Below are 22,092 nucleotides of genomic sequence, written 5' to 3' on the forward strand. Positions count from 1 at the left end.
CTGGCCGCCGAGCGTTGGACCAATTGTAGTTTTCCGGGCCGTCTTCAAGGGAAGCCCCACGTAGAGCACATTACAGTAGTCCATTCTAGAGGTAACTAAGGCATGCACCACCGTGGTCAAGTCAGACTTCACGAGGTATGGTCGCAGTTGGCAAACAAGCTTGAGTTGTGCAAAGGCCCTCCCAGCCACCGCCGACACCTGTGCTTCAAGCGTCAACGCTGAATCGAGGAGGACCCCCAAACTGCGGACCTGTGATTTCAAGGGGAGTGCAACCCCGTCCAGCACAGGCTGCCACCCAATACCCCGATCCGACGGGCGACTGACCAGGAGGGCCTCTGTCTTGTCAGGATTGATCCTCAGCTTGTTCCTCCTCATCCAGTCCGCCACAGCGGCCAGGCACTGGTTCAGCATCCGAGGAGCTTCCTTGGAATCAGATGGAAGCGAGTAGTGGATTTGCGTGTCATCTGCGTAGAGATGGCAACACCCTCCAAAACTCCAGATGACCTCTCCCAGCGGTTTCATGTAGATGTTAAATAGCATGGGGGATAAGATAGACCCTTGCGGGACCCCACAGGTCAAAGGCCAGGGGTCCGAGCAGGTATCCCCCAGCTTCACCATCTGCGAACGACCCTCCAGGAAGGACTGGAGCCACTGCAGAACCGTGCCACCGAGCCCCATCCCAGAGAGCCTCCCCAGAAGGATACCATGGTCGATGGTATCGAAAGCCGCTGAGATGTCCAAGAGAACCAGCAGGGTCACACTCCCCCTGTCCAGCTCCCTGCGGAGGTCATCCACCAAGGTGACCAAAGCCGTCTCGGTGCTGTGCCCAGGCCTGAAACCAGACTGCGAGCGGTCCAGAAAATCAGTGTCATCGAGGAACTCCTGGAGCTGCGTGGCAACCACCCGCTCCAGAACCTTGCCCAGAAATGGGAGGTTGGAGATTGGTCTGTAATTGTCACAAACCGATGGGTCTAACGAGGTCTTTTTTAGTAGCGGTTTAACCACCGCTTGCTTAAAACAGGATGGAAATGACCCCTGACCCAAGGAGGCATTTATTATAGCCACAAACCATTCCAACAACCCATCTTTGGCCAGCTTAACCAGCCAAGAGGGACAAGGATCCAGAGCGCAGGTGGTTGCCCTCACAGACCCAAGAATCCCCTCCACGTCATCAGGAAGAACAAGCCGGAAAGAATCCCACAAGATTGAGCAGACAGGTGCCTCGGTTACCTCCGCTGAGACCACGGTTAAGCTGGAGTCCAACTCACGACGTATCTGAGCAACTTTGCCTGCGAAATGGTGCGCGAACTCGCTGCACCGAGTTGCCAAGCCATCGGGAAGCCCCTGGGTCTCGGGGGGCCGCAGGAGCTCCCCGACAACTCGGAACAACTCCAATGGCCTGTTGGCTGCAGACGCTATGCGGGCAGTCGTGAAAGCTTTCCTGGCTGCTCGCAAAGCCACAGAGTAAGCCTTAATAGCGGCTTTAGCCCGTGCTTGGTCAGACACATCCTGAGATTTCCTCCAGATGCATTCTAGTCCCCTCCTCGCACGCTTCATCACAGCCAGCTTCTCAGTGAACCAAGGAGTCGACGTGCCTCTACGCAGCGAGAGGGGACGTTCGGGAGCGATCGTGTCAAGTGCCCTTGACAGCTCACTATTGTAGTGATCAGCCAGGACATCGACAGGATCGCCAGTCTCCAGAACAGGAAGATCCCCAAGAGACCTCAAGAGTCCATCCGGATCCATCAGCCTCCTGGGGCGGATCATCTTAGTGGGTCCACCACCCCTGCGGAGGTTAGAAGACACGGCGAAACTTAAACAGATCAGATGATGGTCAGACCATGACAATGGAAGAATATTTTGCTCTTCCACTCTGACTGTCCCACCGTCCACAATGAAGACAAGGTCCAACGTGTGTCCCGCCTGATGTGTGGGCCTAGATATAACTTGAGTCAGCCCCATGGTCGTCATGGCAACCATGAAGTCCTGAGCTGCACCTGTTAATGTGGTCTCGGCATGGATGTTAAAGTCTCCCAAAACTATGAGTTGTTGGGAGACCAAGGCCGCATTAGAGACCACTTCTGCTAGCTCAGACAGAGAGACTGCTGGGTCGCGGGGTGGACGGTACACCAGCAGAATCCCCAAGCTGTCTCGGGCTCCCACCTTCAGCAGGATACACTCAAACCTCGTAGATTGCGGAACGGCGCATCTGATCAGGGCGATGGACTGCCGGAAAATCACCGCGACTCCTTCTCCCCGCCCCTCAACCCTGGCCTGCTGATGAACCCCGAAACCCGGTGGACACAACTGGGTGAGATTCACCCCACCCAGTTCATCCAACCAAGTCTCGGTGATACATGCCAGATCCGCCCCCTGGATGATAGCTGTCTTACCATTGACGGATCTGGCATTCAGAAGTTGGAGTTACACATCCAACTTACAAACGGCTATATAGATTTTTTTATACAATAGTTTTTCTTGAATTAGTGAGATTATAACCATCAATGTTTAGAGGAAAACTAGGTAGGATATGGCCAAAGATTATAGTAACGAAAGATAAAATATATGTTGGTACTGAGGTTAAATTTGTTACCAAATTCAAGACTTTGGTGTTGCTGAGATTTTGACTTTTTTGTAATCAGATAAATGGTAGTTCTATCATTTAGTGTAAAATCATTCTACAGGCAGTCCCCAAGTTACAAACATTCAACTTACTAATGACTCATAGCTACAAATGGTGTGAGACAACAGGAAGTCAGAGAAACCTACCCTTCGGAAGGGAAATTCAGTTTTGGAAGAGTTATTATCATGGAGAAAAAGTGTCTCCACTGAAGCTTTATCACCAATCCTTGTTTCCACAATAAGCCATTTTTTTCAAAATCCAGTTATCAGGGGGACAGAAAATGAGGGAAAATCTTCTGAAGAGAGGCACAGACAGCAAAACAAACTTCACAGAGGTGTAAACCCTTCCCTATGCCATTCAACAAAGCCTAAAAGACCACAGGAGAGAGTCATGAGTCCGGATTCTGCCTGCCCTGGGAGCGACCCCTTTCCCTCTAATAATCCTCCTAGGATTTTTTGAAGGCTTTCATGGCCATAATCACTGGGTTGCTGTGGGTTTTCTGGGCTGTATGGCCATGCTTCAGAAGCATTCTCTCCTGACGTTTCACCCACATCTATGGCAGGCATCCTCAGAACTTGTAAGATCTGTTGGAAACTAGGTAAGTAGGATTTATCTGTGGAATGTTCAGGGTGGGAGAAAAAACTCTTTGTCTTCCTGAGGCAGGTGTGAATGTGGCAATTGGCCAGACTGATTAGCACTGAATAGCCTTGTAGCTTCAAAGTCTGGCTGGTTGCTGCCTGGGGTAATCTTTTATTGGGAGGTGTTAACTGGCTCTGATTGTTTCTTGTTTGGAATTCTCTTGTTTCGGAGTGTTGTTCTTTATTTACTGTCCTGATTTTAGATTTTTTTTAAATACTGGTAGGCAGATTCTGTTCATTTTTATGGTTTCCTCCTTTCTATTGAAATTATCCACATGCTTGTGGATTTCAATGGCTTCTCTGTGTAGTCTGACATGGTGGTTATTAGAGTGGTCCAGCATTTCTGTGTTCTCAAATAATGTTCTCTGTCGAGGTTTGTTCATCAAGTGCTCTGCTACAGCTGACTTCTCTGGTTGAGTTAGTCTGCAGTTCCTTTCACATTTCCTGATTCATGTTTGGGCAATGCTGTGTTTAGTGGTCCCTATGTTGACTTGTCCACAGCTGCATAGTATACAATAGACTCCAGCAGAGGTGAGAGGGTGCCTCTGGTCCTTTGCTGAATGTAGCATTTGTTGGATTTTCTTAGTGGGTCTGTAGATAGTTTGTAGGTTGTGTTTCTTCATCAGCTTCCCTATGTGGTCTGTGGTTCCCATGATGTATGGTAAGAACACTTTTCCTCTTGGTGGATCTTTGTCTTTACTCTTGTTGCTTGTTCTCGGCCTTGCAGCTCTTCTGATGTCTGTGGTAAAGTATCCACTGGCCTGTAGAGTTTAGGTGGTTTAGTCCACCTTGGAGGAGGTAGGCTTCGCAGATTCTTTGTACACGGCCTGCCAGGGCTTAGATTGTACTTCTTTTTTGACTTGGGAGATGGAGTTTTTATGTAGGTATCTATCAGTGTGTACAGGTTTTCTGTAAACTGTGTGGCCCAATTGTTGATTGGGTTTTCAGATGATTAGGACATCTAGTCCTGTGCCCCCTGAGCTGCTGAACTTGCTGACTGAAAAAAAAGGTTGCAGGTTCGAATCCGGCGAGCGGAATGAGTGCCCGCTGTTAGCCCCTGCTTCTGCCAACCTAGTAGTTCAATAACATGCAAATGTGAGTAGAACAATAGGTACCGTGCTGGTGGGAAGGTAATGGCGCTCCATGCAGTCATGCCAGCCACATGACCTTGGAGGAGTCTACGGACAACGCCGGCTCTTCAGCTTAGAAATGGAGATGAGCATCACCCCACAGAGACAGATACGACTTAATGTCAGGGGAAAACCTTTACCTTAACTAGGACATCTAGAAATGGCAGTTTTCCTTCATTTTCTTTTCCAGCAAAGAACAAGAGGGATCCTCTCACCTCTGCAGGAGTCTATGTATACCATGTAGCGGTGGACAAGTCCACATAGGGACCACCAAACACAGTAACGCCCGAACACGAATCAAGGAACATGAAAGGCACTGCACACTAATTCAACCAGAGATGTCACCCAGAAATGCTGGACCACTCGGACAACTACCATGTCAGACTACACCAGTGGTTCTCAACCTGGGGCCCCCAGATGTTTTTGACATGCAACTCCCAGCAATCCCAGCCAGTTTACCAGCTGTTAGGATTTCTGGGCATTGAAGGCAAAAAACATCTGGGGACCCCAGGTTGAGACACACTGGACTGCACAGAGAAGCCTTTGAACTCCACAAGCATGTGGCCAATTTCAACAGAAAGGAGAAAACCATGAAAATGAGCAAAATCTGGCTACCAGTATTTAAAAATACTCTAAAATCAGGAGGGCTGAAGTTTGCCCAGGCCTGCACTAGAGCATGAATCCACTTTCAATCTGGTTTCTGCCTTCTGCAAAATTCTGGGGGTTTGTAGTTTGGTGAGGCCCAGGACCTGGTCTGGCTGAGCTGTTTAAAGCCCCCTTCCTAAAGTGGATTTAAAGTAGATCCAATATCCAGTGTGATAAAGTCCATAGATGTGGGTGAAACTTCACGAGAGAACATGGCCTTACAGCCGGGGAAAAACCTCACATCCACCCAGTGCCTGTACCCAGTTTCCCCCAATTTGTGGAGACTTGTAAGATAAAGAGAGTGCCTTTGAGGGGGGAAGAGAAGAAGCCCCTGCTTGGCACCTTTTTTGAGGGGAAACCCCCACCTGACACTTTCCTTTGAGGAGAGAAAGAGAGGAAAGCCTTGCCCGACACCTCTTTTTTGTTTGAGGGGGGGGAAAAGAGAGAAAGAGGGAACTCCCCGCCTCTCGTTCGGCTCTTTCCTCGTTGAGCCTGAGTGTGGCCGAAGGGCTTTCGCCTTGGAATAGCCAAGCGAGCCCGCCTTCGCGCTGACTTCGCAGGGCAACCCCCTTCCCTTGCTTTCCCTTCCCTTCGCGTCTCATTGGCTGCCGCTGAAGGCACATCCCGCACCATTGCCACTAAGCCGAGGGAGGCAAAGCAAGGAAGGGGAGCTGCAAGCGAGGAGGAGAAACTTCGCTCCCTCAGTCAGTCACCTTGCTGCGCTGCTGCCGTGCTGGTGCGCCTCCCGCCACCTCTCTGCTCTACTTGTATCGATTGCTTTGCATCCCGTTTGGGCGCGCGGTCCTCCTCTCCCCATTCTTGCCTTAACCGAGAAACTTTCCCCAGGAAGGCAGGAAAAGACCGGGTTTCCGTGTGAGGAGAGGAGCCATGCCCTTGCCTTGCTCCTCTTCCCCGCCGCCTTGAGAGCCCTTCCGCCTCGCTTGCCTACTATGCCTCGCTCCTTCTTCCCACAGCCGGCGGCCACGGCGGCGAGGAGGAGGGCACTGGTGGCAGCCTCTCTATGGCGAGCGCGCGTCCCTTTCCTTTGAGGCCAGCCGGGCGGGGATTGCGCGGAGGCAGCCCGCATCTTCGGAACAAGTAAGTGAGGAGGCTTGTGAAGGGAGGGAGGGGGAGGGGAAAGTGTGTGTCTGTGGAGATAGGGGGGTCCTCAACAAGTTGCGCGGGGAGAGAAGAGCCTCCACGAAGCGGTTGCGGCTCAGCTCTCTCCCATTCTTCTCTTCCTTCCCGGGCAGTTTGCTGATGTGCAGCCCGACCTGGCCGCCCAGTAGCCCACCCGTGAACACGCCTCCGTTTGGCCGCCCATCCATCCCCGCACACCTCCCTCTTCTTCCTCCTCCTTCGCGGCGACAATGTTCTCCTGGAGGATGGCGCTCTGCCTGGCTGGGTTGACCCTCTGCGCCAGGTTGGCCCGCGCCGCCGGCTTCGACTACGACTACGCCTTCGACTTCCACGAGGAGGAGGATCAGGCCGAATCCATCGATTACAAGGATCCCTGTAAAGCCGGTGAGTGCCTGGAACTCGAACCAGCCAAAGTCGCGTCGAGGCCATGGAGGTCTTTGCTCCCCCCCCCCCCCAATTGGTGCTGTCGGATAGTGTTTATGTGTTGTCGAAGGCTATCATGGCTGGAAACACTGGATTGCTGTGAGTTTTCTGTGCTGTCTGGACTTTTCCATGTTCCAGAAGCATTCTCTCCTGACGTTTCGTCCGCATCCATGGCAGGTATCCTCAGAGGTAGTGAGGTCTGTATATCTTCCACATATATCTGTGGTAGAAAGTATTCTTGTCTGTTTGAGGCAGGTGTGAATGTTGCAACTGATCGCCTTGATTCACACTGAATAGTGGTGCAGTTTCAAAGCTTGGCTGATTCCTGCCTCGGGGAATCTTTTGTTGATTCTAGCTGGCCCTAGAATCATAGAGTTGGAAGGAAGAGCCCTCGTGGGCCATCCAGTCCAACCCAATTCTGCCAAGAAGCAAGAAAATCGCTTTCAAAGCACCCCCCCCCCCCCCCGCACAGATTTATTTTATTTTATTTTATTTTATTTACAGCATTCCTACCCTGCCTTTCTCACCCGAGGGGACTCAAGGCAACTTACAAAATCTGGCAAAATTCAATGCCAGTAACAAAATTCAATAAAATGAAACATCTCACATTTAAAACAGTTGAGCATTAGCTAAGAAAAACAGTATGGAAAGCTTAAAACATATAAAGTGCTTAAATCCATTTGTCCAGGAACCTTGAGCATAAGCCTTAGTTCAGACCGTCTTGAGCCACAGAGCTTATTCATTAAACGCTTTCACACACAACCATTATATAATTTTTTTTTTAGTGTCAGGAGCAACTTGAGTCGCTTCTGGAGTGAGAGAATTGGCCGTCTGCAAGGACGTTGCCCAGGGACGCCCGGGTGTTTTCATGTTTTTACCATCCTTGTGGGAGGCTTCTCTCATGTCCGCACATGGAGCTGGAGCTGATAGAGGGAGCTCATCCGCACTCTCCCCGGGTGGGATTCGAACTTGGCAGCTTTCAGGTCAGCAACCCAACCTTCAAGTCACTTAGTCCACTACACCATCTGGGGGCACCATTATATAATAATAATAATGATAATAATAATAATAATAATAATACATCACACAGTCCTAAATGCTTGAGAAGCGTTCGACTTGTGATTTTTGTGATACGAAATCCAGCATATATTTCTTGTTTGCTGTGTCATACAATGTTGTTGTGTCAATAATAATAATAATAACTATTCTTGTACCCTGCCTCCATCTCCCCAAAGGGACTCGGGGCGGCTTACATAAGAAAAACAGTCCATAAATTTAAAACAGAATATAATAACATAGTTATAAAACAACATAACATGACAATTATGAAAATCAAGACATCAATTGCTATGTACAGAAGGTGATTAAATAAAGTCCATGAGTAAATTCTGCCCTTCTCACCCCGAAGGGGATACAGCAGAGCACAACATATACACGGCAGGTATTCCATGCCAGGACATAAAATAATTTTAAATATATGTAAACATTAAAAACATTAAAATTAAAACATTAACATTAAAATCAGTTATTTCTACTTTAAAATCAGCTGTTTAAACCAACTCAGGACAACATGCGGAGTAGATTTCCTCTTCTTGCCTCATTGCACTGCCCCAAAGGCTTGGTTCCACAGCAGGTGTTTACCATTTTTCTAAAGGACAAGAAGGAGGTGGCTGATCTAATCTCGCCAGGGAGGGAGTTCTATAGCCGGGGGCAATCACTGAGAAGGCCCTGTCTCTTGTCCCTGCCAATTGTGCCTATGACAGTGTTGGGACCCGAGAGCAGGGCCTCCCTGGAAGATCTTAACCTCCATCCAGCCTCTGTTTAAACGCCTTCAAAGGAAGAGCCTCCATCACACTCGAGGGCAGAGAGTTCCACTGCTGAACAGCTCTCACAGTGAGGAAGTTCTTCCTAAAGTTCATGTGGAATCTACTTTGCTGTAGTTTGAAGGCGTTGATCCCTGCCCTAGTCTCCAGAACAGCAGGAAACAAGCTTGCTCCCTCCTCCCCATGACTTCACCTCACTTCTTTATAAATGACCCTCATCACGTCTCCTCTCAGCCTTCTCTTCTGCAGGCTAAACATTTCCCAGCTCTTTAAGCAGCTCCTCATGGGGCTTCTTCTCCAGACTCTTGATAATTTTAGTCGCCCTCCTCTGGACACATTCCAGCTTGTCAACATCTCCCTTCAATTGCGGTGCCCAAAATAGGACACAGAATTCCAGGTGTGGTTCTGTCCAAGGCAGAATAGTGGGCTAGCATGACTTCCCTGGATCTAGACCAGGGGTCCCCAAACTAAGGCCCGGGAGCCGGATGCGGCCCTCCGAGGTCATTTACCTGGCTCCCGCCCTCAGTTTTATAATATAATATATTCTATATACATATAATATTGATAATAATATTATAATGTAATACAATATAACACTAATAATAATACCATATAATAATATTAATTATATATTCTATATTACATATAATATTACTAATAATATTACAGTATAGTGGTATAGTTCAATATAGTAATATATAATGCTAATATTGTGCTATGCTAATAATATAATATATTGTATGTACATATAATTTGTAAGCCACTCTGAGCCCCCTTTGGGGTGAGAAGGGTGTGATACAAATGTAGTAAATAAATGCAATAAATAATAAATAAATAAATAAATAAATAAATTTTAGACTTAGGCTCGCCCAAGGTCTGAAATGACTTGAAGGCACACAACAACAACAACAACAACAACAACCCTAATTAACTTGACTATCTCATTGGCCAGAAGCAGAACCACACTTCCCATTGAAATCCTGATAAATGTATGTTGGTAAAATTGTTTTTATTTTTAAATATTGTATTGTTCTTTCATTGTTATTGTTGTTGTTGTTGTTGTTTTTGCACTACAAATAAGACATATCCAGTGTGCATCGGAATTTGATTGTATTTTTTTTCAAATGATAATCCGGCCCCTCAACAGTCTGAAGGATTGTGGACCGGCCCTCAGCTTAAAAGGTTTGAGGACCCCTGATCTAGACGCTAGATTCCTATTTATTCAGGCCAAAATCCTATTGGCTTTTTTTTTGCTGCCGCATCACATTGTTGGTTCATGTTTAACTTGTTGTCTACGAGGATTCCACGATCTTTTTCACATGCACTGCTATTGCGCCAGTCTTTGTTTTCTGCCCCCCCCCCCATTGGTGCTGTCGGTACTGTTTGTGTGTTTGTTGCCTATTCCTTGAGGCTGCGTCCCTTACTGTGTGTGGTCTTGCTGGGCTCATCTTGCTCCTTCTCCTTGGCTTGTGACACTGTAATAGGTGGTCTGTGGTTTGCTCTTCTCCACACTCACATGTTGTGGACTCCACTTTGTAGCCCCATTTGTTAATGTGGTCTCTGTATATCATGATGCTAGAGCATAGTCTGTTCAGCACCTTCCAAGTGGCCTAGTCTTCTGTGTGCCCAGAAGAGTCTCTCATTCGGTATCAGCCATGTTTGAGGTTCCGGATTTTAGCCTGCCACTTTTGGACTCTCACTTGCTGAGGTGTTCCTGTGAGTATCTCTGTAAATCGTGGAAAACTTTTCCTTGATTTAAGGTGTTGACATGCTGTCTGATACCCGAACATGGGCTGGGCTGGAAATGTCACTGCCTTGATCCTTTCATTGTTGGCTGCTACTTCCCGGTGGATGTCAGGTGGTGCAATACCGGCTCAACAGTATAATTTACCAAGTGGTATTGGGCGTAGACATCCTGTGATAATGTGGCATGTCTCATTAAGAGCCACATCCACTGTTTTAATGTGGTGAGATGTGTATGATATTATGTCTAGTGCTCACTTTTTGCTTGATAGTCAAGCAGGGCTTCTTGTAAGTCAGAGCATGGTCTAGGGTAACTCCCCAAGTATTTTGGTGTGCTGCAATACTCCAGTGGGATTCCTTCTCAGGTAATCATCAGAGCTCAAGAAGCTTGTCTGTTCTTAAGGTGAAAAGCACACGTCTGTGTTTTAGATGGATTAGGAAGAAGAGGGTGTCCGTAGGAAAGGAGACGGGTTGTTCACTCTCTCATTATGACTATTCAACTTTTTCTCCTTTCTAGGAAAGGACAAGGGACTCCCTGTCTGCACAGCTTGAGAGGTCTCTTTTCTTTGCACTTGCCTGTCCTGTCCCAAGGCTAAGAGCATTGGGTTGCTGTGAGTTTTCCGGGCTGTATGGCCTTGTTCCAGAAGCATTCTCTCCTGATGTTTTGCCCACATTTATGGCAGGCATCCTCAGAGTTTGTGAGGGCTGCTGGAAACTAGGCAAATGAGGTTTATATATCTGTGAAAGGTCCAGGGTGGGAGAAAGAACTCTTGTCTGTTGGAGGTGAGAATGTTGCAATTAATCACTGTGATTAGCTTTGCAAAGCTAAAATCAGGACAGTAAATAAAGAACAACACTCTGAAAACAGAGGAATTCCAGACATGAATCAATTAGGGCCAGCTAATGCCTCCTGACAAAGGATTCCCCAAGGCAGGAATTAATCAGGTTTGAAGCTACAAGGCTTTTCAGTGCTAACCAATAATAATAATAATAATAATAATAATAATAATAACAACAACAACAACAACAACAACAACAACAACAACAGCAACAACAAATTTATTTTTATATCCTGCTCCCATCTCCCCAGAGGGGACTCGGGGCGGCTCACATGGGGACAAGCCCAGTTCCAAAATACAATAAAATACAGCATAATTAAACCAATGTAAAACAGGTAAAATAGCATAATCATACAAACCAGCATAAAATATTGACATAAAACATTAGAACATTAGAGTCTGCACAAAATATACAAACTGTAAGATAAAATTCAGCAGACTCTACAAAAGGGAATTAAGGATCTCATTACAGAGTTCAATCAATAAGAGTGGGATGTGATAAAGTGCAGTAGTTGTGGCCACTAATAACTAACCGGGACTATTTATTCGAATGCACATTGAAATAACCATGTTTTAAGGTCCTTTCTAAAGATGGACAATGAGGGTGCCAGCCTGATCTCCCTGGGGAGGGAATTCCAGAGCTGAGGGGCCACCATTGAGAAGGCCCTCTCTCTCGTCCCCACCAACCGCGCCTGAGACGGGGGTGGGAGCGAGAGGGGGGCATCCCCAGAAGATCTCAAGGCCCGCGTGGGTTCATAGTGGAGGAGGCGGTCACGAAGATAAGCAGGTCCTGAACCGTTTAGGGCTTTATAGGTAATAACCTGCACCTTGAATTGGGCCCGGAAACTTATTGGTAGCCAGTGGAGCTGCTTAAAGAGGGGTGTTGACCGCTCCCTATAGCCGGCTCCTGTTATCACCCTGGCCACTGATCTTTGTACCAACTATAGTTTCCGAACCATCTTCAAAGGCAGCTCCACGTAGAGCCAATAAACCTCACAACCTCTGAGAATGTCTACCATAGATGTGGGCAAAACATCAGGAGAGAATGCTTCTGGAACATGGCCATACAACCTGGAAAACTCACAGCAACCCAGTGATTCTGGCCATGAAAGCCTTTGACAAAATGCTAGGAGGATTATTAGAGGGAAAGGGGTCGCTCCCAGGGCAGGGAGAACCCAGTCTCACATTGACACGCTCCTGTGGTCTTTTAAGCTTTGAGAGGAAAACCATCCAAGAAATGGACCTGCATGGACAGTTGTGCAGGTTTGTCATTTGCTAGGAACAGTCCCACTGCATTCAGCAAAAGTGGACTCTGAGCCTCTCTGTGCCAAATATGCTTTTAAGATTTTTTTTTTTAAACCATTTAAAATTCTGAGCCTACATGAACTTTTAGGCCTCCTGTGTGTGTGAACAAAAGAGTTTGGAAATGCTGTTTCTTGCCTGCCTTCTCTTTTATTTGTGGAACAATGGGGTCACTGGGTCATGGGCTGGCCATGGCCATTTGGACAAGAGTAGCTGGGGAGGTGTTTTCAAGGGCACTGCCCAGCTAGCGATTCAAAGCAGAGGGAGGGAGCCAAGGGAGGAGATGCTTTCTGTTCTATGGTGCACCCTTGGAAACTGGCAGGTGCAATGCAAAGGGCTGATCAGTCCCTTCTAGAAGCAGAGATCAACAGAGACCTGTAGAAATCTTTGTGAGGCATGCGTGAAGTTGGTCAATATTGCTAATCAGGCTGTTATTATTCTGCTTACTTGTAGGTGCTTTTAGAGAGAGCGCAAATTACTTCCCCTTCTGTTATCACTGTCATTACCATGATCACAGAAACACCCTTAAATAGGAAGTGTCTTACAACACTGGGTGCTTAGAAGTGCTTTCCATGTTTTAGCTTTTTGTTTGTTGTTCTGCTTTCAAGTCAAACATACGGTGATCCTATGGTGGGGTTTTCTGGGACTAAGGATGTGTCACTCACCCAAGGTCACCCAGTGGGTTTCCATGTGGGAAATCTAGTCCCAGCCTCTAGAGCTGTCACCCAGTGCTCAAAGCACTAAGCCACATATAGGTCACTCCCAAGTAAATGTGTAGGCAGACTTTAATATTTGTGAGAGGGCTCAATCACAATCCATATATTAATATATCTTGAGGCTTGATCATTTAGTATGTTTCCGATTGAGGATGATTCCAGAGAAGTCTTGACTACATAACAGTACTGATAGCTCAATTGTGCCAAACAATTTGGGAAGAGGAGCTCATGGGAATCCATTCTATGTCCCATGATGTAGGATAAGGTCAGGAAGGGACTTCCATTAGTAGCTGTTTCTCTTTTTCTTTAGTGTGACCGGATTGGATGTGGAAGAAACTAAGTGTCCTTTAGCACTTCTTTTCCTTTAAGGAAAAGAATTCTAAAGGTGCCATTTCTGTCTCATTTTAGAAGCTAGGCAGCATCAGCTTTGATTACAAATTGAATGGGAGACCACAAAGGTGCTGGGGCTATATTTCAGGGGAAGGGACTGATGAAATCAGTTCCGCGTATTCCCCGCTGTAGAAAACATTATGTGTTGGAAATAGCAACCTCTCAAGCCTCTCACTATTTATTTGTTAATGCTAATATTTACTAACCTGTATTCTATGTGTACGTTGATTTGCAAGTTTGTACCTCTTTGGTGTGGGAGGAGCTATAGACATATGATTGTACTGAGCATGTGCAGACTCAGGACTCAATTTTGAATTCAGTATATGTTTGGACTTCAATGGGAGCAGTCTTACATCAGACCTCACTGGAGGTGGATGCATGTACAGTAGAGTTCCGGTTATCTGACATAAAGGGGTGGGCCCAATGTCAGATAACCGAAACTGTTGGATAATAAGGAGGCCCTAAGGCTCCAAGCCAGGGGCTTGGCAAGGAGGGAAGGGACTTTTGCACACCATGCATGGAGGAGCATGGAGGAGCCCCTCCAGGGTGTGCAGAGAGGGAGGCCAAACCCGAGAGGCACTCAATGAGCAACTTTTAAAACTGAGGCCGCGGGAAGGTGCCTCGAGGAAAGCAGGCTCTGAAGGAAGTTTTAAGGGAAGTTTTATACTCCCCGCGCCTCGCTTGCTCACCTTTGAGGAGCTTGGAGGCTCCCATCAGCTTCTCCGAGGTGGCAAACGTCGAGGTGGGCTCCATGCGGAAGAGAGTGTGGAGCTGCGAGGAGGCATGGAAGCCACCGCCACCACTGCTGCCGCGCTTATGGCTGCCTCTGCCACTGCGTCTGCCTCCCCCTCTACCACTGTCTCCTTCACATCTTCCTGGGGCAGCCCGAGGAAGGGAGCGCTGCTGAGCCAGAAGGAGCTCAAGAGAACAGAAGGAGAGGGAGAAGGAGGAGGACTTTTATTCCTCTTCCTTGGGCTGCCCCAGGAGGATGTGAAGGAAGAGGCAGCAGTGGAGGGGGAGGCAGGCGCAGCAGCAGAGGCAGAGTCGGGTGATATGATGTGTTGGATAAGTGGAAGTCAGATAACTGGAACTCTACTGTATGTGTTTGATCTTCAATGAAAGCAGGTTGCTGTTTGGACTTTAATGGATACAGTATGATTTATGGACTTCAATGAGTACAAATATATTCAAAGACGATCAACTACTGATTAAGAACGATACCCTTCGTTCTTCATACAGAGAAGGTATATCCTATCCATAACTGAATTTCAATAAGAAATATGTCTGTATGGTGAATAAATACAAGACGTTTATGAGTAAACAAGATATGTTATTTGTCAAAGAAGACTTTGTTTTTGTTTTTGTTTTATCTCTGAGTGCATATTTTTAAACTTAGAGGTTTCAAGGGCGTGTATATCTTTTGGGCAACTTCAACTTCAAAGAAAAATCATCCTCTAATAACCAAATATATTTTTGTAGTGGCATGTCTTTATCCTTGGCAGTTTAAAAACATAGTTCCTTAGTTTAACAGCTGAGTTACCTATGTGCCATTACATTAATGCTAGTGAACATCACTTATTCAAAGAGTTGACTTCTAACAAGCTCATGCTTTTCTTGACAAGTAGTTTTCAAAAAGTGGTCTTCACATATTCATGCAGATTCACATTTACCAAAAGGATATGTGCCCATAGACTGGGTGCAGTTATTTTCCAATAGCTTATGCAATAGGTTATAGAATATGCAATAGGTTATGGAATTTGCAATACTGTATTATGAAATTCACAAGCTTGCCATATGCTGACAACTAATCTGAAAGCACACATGCCTTTAGATTATGTCCTTTTTACATAGAAGGGAAGAGTGCTACCTCTGTTTTCTCTGGGCTTTATCCCCTCTTCCGTCACAGCTTTCCAATACACAGAGGCTCTGGGTGGAGTCAGAAGTGTCAGTCCAGATGTGTTGTACTCCATCTGCAAAGGAAAAAATGGAGACAGATTTTGCAGGAATGACACAGGAGGAAGCAGGAATCAAGTGTATTGTCTTTGAAACATGTCTAATACACTGGATTAAAACAAAACAAAATAATGTATACTGTTTTGCACATACCGTATATGCCTCTACGGTGTTCTGTGCTATTTGGAAGAGTTACTTGAGAGGTTGCCCTAAGAAAGCCTTTGTCCTTGATCTAGTCTGTTGCAGGGTTACTCAGAAGGAACTTCTTACTGAGTTTGGTTAGCTTTACTCCTGATTAAAAGTACAGCATTGCAGGAGCAATCTGAATGTTAGGAACTGGACAGAATGTTTGAAGGGAACTCAAGACAATCAAGATACACATTTCATCATGGTGTGCTCCCCAGTTTCAGAAACATGTATTATTGAGTTTTACAAAGGCACTTGAGCAAGCTAAGATTCTTATATCATTATGGACTCTAGAACTGTTTTTACAAACAAGTGAGGTGGTTTGTTTTTCATTTTGCTTGCTTACGTATACTTGCATCGAGAGGACAATTAACTTTTCCAACCTGTTGTTTAAATATTGGTAAATACAAATATTGGTAAATTCTAAAATGTACAATATCTGCTTAGACGTTCCCTTATGCATTCAGTGTAGTGATGGGATGACCTAACAACTATTGCCAGAATAATATTTTCCAATACAGCAATGGGATAGTTCAATAACTATTACCAGCTTAACATTTCCAAATGCTTAATTTTTAATATGTTTTTAAATAGTCATTACTGAGCTTTATAACCAAGGTGAAAGAAGAAAGTGCAAAAGCTGTGTTGCAGTTAAACATAAAAACCCCCAAGATTTTGGCAACCAGACTGATTGATAACTGGCAAACAGAGGGAGAAGATGTGGAGGCAGTGATAGACTTTGTATTTCTAGGCACGAAGATTACTGCAGATGTAGACCGCAGCCAGGAAATCAGAAGATGTTTACTTCTTGGGAAGAGAGCAATGACCAATCTTGGTAAAATAGCGAAGAGTAGAGAGAGACAGCATACTGGCAACGAAGGTCCGCATAGTTAAAGCAATGGTATTCCCCATAGTAACCTATGGATGTGAGAGCTGGACCATAAGGAAGGCTGAGTGAAGGAAAACATACACTTTTGAACTGTGGTGTTGGAGGAAAATTCTGAGAGTGCCTTGAACCACAAGAAGATCAAACAAATCCATACTCAAGGAAACAATGTCTGACTGCCCATTGGAGGGAAGGATATTAGAGGCAAAGATGAAGTACTTTGGCCACATAATGAGAAGACAGGAAAGCTTGGAGAAGATAATTATGCTGGGGAAAATGGAAGGAAAAAACAAGAGGGGCTGACCAAGGGCAAGATGGATGGATAGTATCCTTGAAGTGACTGGCTTGACCTTGAATGAGCTTGGGGGTGGTGACGGCTGATGATGCACTGGCATGGGTTGGTCCATGAGGTCATGAAGAGTCGGAAACGACTGAACAAATAAACAACTGAGGAGTTCTGGAAAGGCTTCTGAACAATTTTGCCAAGAATACCCTGTGATAGTCTTGTTTTAGGGTTGCCATAAGAAACAATCTCTTCTACCCACTAGCTCTTTTGGGTACAGGGGTCAACTTGGGTAATTCACACTATCACAACTTTAGAGGAGGACAAACTACCTCAGAATGGATCTTGCCAGGAGGCTCCTGTGGTAGGGTCATCATAGGTCAGAGGTGACTTGAAGGCATTCAACAACAACATGATGGCCATGTATAAATATGTGAGGGGAAGTCACAGGGAGGAGGGAACAAGCTTGTTTTCTGCTGCCCTGGAGACTAAGACGTGGAACAATGGTTTCAAACTACAGGAAAGGAGATTCCACCTGAACATTCCTAACTGTCAGAGCTCTCCAGCAGTGGAATTCTCTGACCCAGAGTGTGGTGGAGGCTCCTTCTTTGGAGGCTTTTAAGCAGAGACCAAATAGCCATCTGTCAGGAGTGCTTTGAATGAAATTTTCCTGCTTCTTGGCAGGGTGTTGGACTGGATAGCCCACGAGGTCTCTTCCAACTCTATGATTCTATTATTCTGTGATGATACAGTTTTGTCAAATCATTTCAGGAGGGCTCATCTGCACCTTCTCTCAGGGGATACATGTTCCCTTACCACTCCTGCCCATGTGTATGATTGATCTAAGACAAGTAATAGGATAGACCAGTAAAAAAACAGCTCAAAAAACCTCCCAAAACAATATACATTAAAAAATAATCGACAACAATTGGAATGTATTACATTCATCCATACTATCTTGAGTTAGTGAATTGTGAGTGAAGAGCTAGCAGTGCATTGGTAGTTGGCTAGAACAGTGGGATAATAGAATTTTTTTGCACAAAAATACAATTTTTAAATTGAGAAGGTGGAAGGCACACAGTCCTCCTATTTCTTATTCCTCTCACCAAGTTTTGGAGCATTTTCCATCTAGACCAGAAATCAAATACAGAAATACTTGTCTGGATGAGTGAACACAGGGAGGACTTTTCCTTGTACGTCTTACACAGGGAGTGATGCTTCAGAGGTCATTTGACTGCAACTCCCAGCATTCCTTATCATTGGGCATGCTGACTAGAGACCTAATCACAATGGTGATTTTCAGCATCCTAGGATACTTTCAGCACGCTGGAAGGATGGGGCCTGCCAGATGCCATCAGACAATGTATGGCAACTTCCAGTGGGACTCCATCCTTTCAGTGTGCGGCAAACATCCTAGGACGCTGAAAAGAGAACGCAGGAGGCTTCCCATGTTCTCATAGAGAAGAGCAGGGCTAGTGCGGGGAAAAGCTGTTGGCGACACTTCCCCCCAAGGACCAAGTAAGTGTATGATGTGGGTAATGTGGGGCGCGGGGTGACTGGTTGCCCCACTGCATGCTGGTAAAAAGGTGAAGGTAAAGGTTTCCCATGACGTTAAGTCCAGTCATGTCTGACTCTGGGGATTGGTGCTCATCTCCATATCTAAGCCGAAGAGCCGACGTTGTCCGTAGACACTCCAAGGTCATGTGGCCATTACCTTCCCGCTGGAGCGGTACCTATTGATCTTCTCACATTGGCATGTTTTCGAACTGCTAGGTTGGCAGGAGCTGGAGCTAACAGTGGCCGCTCCCGCTGCTCCCGGGGTTTGAACCTGGGACCTTTCGGTCTGCAAGTTCAGCAGCTCAGCGCTTTAACGCACTTCGCCACTGGGGCTCCTATACTTGCTGGATTCACCCGTAAATTGGAACTCAATGTGATGACGTCCTGGGACTGATAGGAGCTGCTGCCCAACATTTTGGGGGCAATTCTTGCCCACTCCTACCTTTTGTAGGGACAGTCTTGAATATGGCCAGCTGTTCTGTCAAGACAAGACCGGGGGAATTTTACATGGACACAATATCTCAGGCCTAATCTGGAGTGTAAGATCTGGGAGGAGACGAAGAAAGGACTCACCCTTGGAGTCCAGCTGACACACACTTCAGCAATGAGCGATAACCACCAGCCATCTCGTATTTGGTGGTCACCACTATGACAAGAACAGAAGGAGGATGGCGAGTTCTAGTTTGTGTTCTTGGGCTACCCAGCCTTGGGAAATCAGAATGGCTATACAAACACATGTCCAGTTTAAAATCAGAACCCGTACAACTGTTTGCATTGGCCCAAAGTTGGGGTTTGCTCCATATACTTATGGAAACTGAAGCAACCCGCAACTTTTGTTAACATGGCTCGAGGTCTTGTCAGGGTTGCCATAAGAAATCAGCTACGTGTGTACTTCCATAGAGCTGATTCACCCCACCCTCTTCCTTCGGGGTTAGGTATCTGTGTAGATGTGCCCCAAGGAATTCCATAATGAATGGCTTGGAATTTTACAGACTGCATTAGGGATATTTGGGACTGCTTTCTAGATTAGCAACAACCCCCTCCTTTCTTTTTTAAAGCAGTGGTTATGTGCTATATGCTGTGAGCTTGTATGGTACATTTATTCTTATCAAAGTTTTCCTCTGTCCTGTGAAGGATACTTTGTAGATTAGGGATTCGATTTTATGAACTGAATCTGATTTCAAGTTATTATCAGCCTTCCATGTGTATGTGTTCACCCACTGTCTGCTTTTAGTATTCTTAAGTGACTTTTTATGAGGGAGATGAGTTAATATGTCAAATTCCTGTACAAATGGAAGATCTCCCTTTTTACAAACTCCAGCGAAACATCTGCTGATTGCTTGACATGTGTTTTAGATTTATAGGATCTTTAAGTGGCTTGAGTCAGTTAATACTGGATCCATTCAATCCCTCTCAGTGGCATTCTTGGCACCAGGAGCTGGGGTCATGGTTTTTAAATCAAAATGATATAACTTTATTGTATGTTTTGCAGTATTTGTGTTCAAAATTCATTTTGAAAGAGTGCTGTAAACAACCTAGTCCATGTGCTGTGTTTGATGTGTAAAACAAGCGGTTGAATTTTGTGGTCATTTTTGTTCATTAGTTTCTCTGCTTCATGAGGTTTGGTTCAGCCAAAGTTAGTGTTCTTTTTGGCCACAATCCTCTGCTTATTTATTCTTTAGCAGAGAATGGGATGAAGTGGTTTGAGGTCTGAGTTGTGATGGGCGTATTCCGTAGTATGTGGTTTCAAGACTGGCCACAATATATGTTACTTGGTTGATTTTAGTCATAGTTACTTGGGCGGATAGGTTGATGGTGCCAAATATGCTCCATATCACATCATTCCTTTTCCAATCATAAAAATATGTATCACCTTGGTAGAAGTTGTTAAGCATTCTTTACTTTCAGCTGAGGAATGTACAAGAACTGAAATAAAACAAATTTGCTTGTGATAGCAATATGTCAGGATGCATAAAACATCACACTGTTTTTAAACACCCTTGTCAAACCTCTCAATAGTCAAATCATATGCACATTTCTTCAGAAATAAAAAAACAGTCCATTCTATATTTAAAAAGATTTATTAAATCTGGCATCAGACTGCAACTCTCAGTATTCCTTATCATTGACTGTAGCAAGGGCTTATAGCATTCGTTCCCAACCTGTGGGCCACAGCCCACTAGTGGGCCATGAGACCTAAAATAGATTATTAAATTTGGTTTTCTGTGTTTGAGCAGATGGAGACTACTGGATGGCATATGTTCTGTATCAGAAACTAGAGCTGATGTGGTCTATCCAATGCAGTTTTCTGAATCAGCACTCCTAATAACCAAACAGAATCTAAAGTTGACAAAAATTGATTCATAACCCTTTTGGTACTAATGTTCGAGAGTAGTCTCTGGTCAAAAAAAGGTTGGGAACCACTGCCTTATAGGGACTGAATTTCAGCCTCACCCGGAAGGTTGTATCTTGATCACTACTATCTTTATGGTCAGTGTTCAATGAAATGATTGAGAGCATTCTCAATCGCAAGATCCATTTCTAAAAAAATTGGTGTCATTAATTTTTTAGGAATATTAACACTAACAATAAATTTATTAAAGTATATTGGCTCGTTCAATGTGACATTTTAGAAATATCAAATGTTGAGAATTTCTAAAAACAATAATTTAATATTTCATGCAGAATTTATTATTAATATTATATAAATGAATATATTATTTATAAGACTGACAGTTTTGAGATATGCCCTTCCTTACAGCTTTTCATTTATGTCATTTATGGATGTTTTTGGTGGGGGAAGAGGGGAGAAGAGAGAAAAAGTGAGAGAAAACTTCAAGTCTTGGAAGAGCGAGATTTGTGCAGATATATGTCAGCTAATAAATAAAACTTATATACTGTTGGCCCTTCAGATCTTTTAGTGTGCAGCCCCAGCAAGCATGGTCAGTGGTACAAGACCTTGATGGCAAACCATTCTACACCCTGATATAGAACTCACTCACAGCTTTAGGGATATTTATCAAAAGCCACAGAAATTTCAGTACCCGGGTTTAAAGGAAGCTTTCTGGACAGGGAGGCTATCAAGGAGGAAGCAAATGTACCTAGTCACAGATAACACTTCCTATCTTATCTCTGCTGCAACTATAGAAACTATGATAGGGACAAGACATACCAGCAAAGTTACTTTGGTATTTTTTGCTTTCTTTTTTTAGTGTAAAAATAATCATTTGTGAGGAAAATTAATCACACTTTCAGCATTTGCACTTTGTTTCATCTCCCTTTCTCATCTGTTAGGCTGCTTTTTTTTCACTGTTGTAAATTGACTTTTTCTTGACACGGTCTTCCTTTCATTATTTTGTGGAGCTTCTTAACACTTTGGTCATGATATATATTGTTATAGAGCTTGGAAAAGTTACGTTTTTGACTAAACTACCTCAATTCCAGGGGCCATCCTGAGTAAAGGAGTCTGAAAGTTGTAGTCTAAAGGAATAACACTATGTAACAAAATCTGAAAAAAAATCTGTTTCTGGTTTGAAAGTGTTATTTTCCATTTAACTATGCGGCACTTACTTTGAAAGAAATTGTTATATTCCCAGAAACTTAGTTTTTGTGGTTGTTACAAACTGTGTTTGTTGAGACTCTATCAGATATTAACTGAAAGGGAAGGGACTGCCATCCTACTTCCCTGGGCTGCCTGAGCCCAGGAATCACAGAATGGCTCTAGTGACACATTCCTGGATCCTGCAATGGGATCCAGGATAACTGTCCTTGCTACCCCAAAATAGGGAAAGATGAATCTTGGTGAAGGATTCGGA

At 44.9% G+C, this 22,092-nt stretch overlaps 1 protein-coding gene across 1 annotated transcript in view; it reads left to right on the top strand.

Moving 5' to 3' along the window:
* The first annotated feature begins 5,656 nt into the window (after window positions 1-5,656).
* Window positions 5,657-22,092, top strand: part of tll1 (tolloid like 1) — a 134,470-nt gene continuing 118,034 nt past the window's right edge. Inside the window, exons 1-2 of the mRNA XM_003225642.4 lie at window positions 5,657-6,134; window positions 6,290-6,560. Of these exons, the coding sequence (XP_003225690.2) occupies window positions 6,407-6,560 (154 nt within the window). The 5' untranslated portion in view covers window positions 5,657-6,134; window positions 6,290-6,406. The remainder of the gene's footprint in view (window positions 6,135-6,289; window positions 6,561-22,092) is intronic.

Source organism: Anolis carolinensis, chromosome 5 (assembly GCF_035594765.1).
Source record: "Anolis carolinensis isolate JA03-04 chromosome 5, rAnoCar3.1.pri, whole genome shotgun sequence".
In the NCBI taxonomy this organism is placed as follows: domain Eukaryota; kingdom Metazoa; phylum Chordata; class Lepidosauria; order Squamata; family Dactyloidae; genus Anolis; species Anolis carolinensis.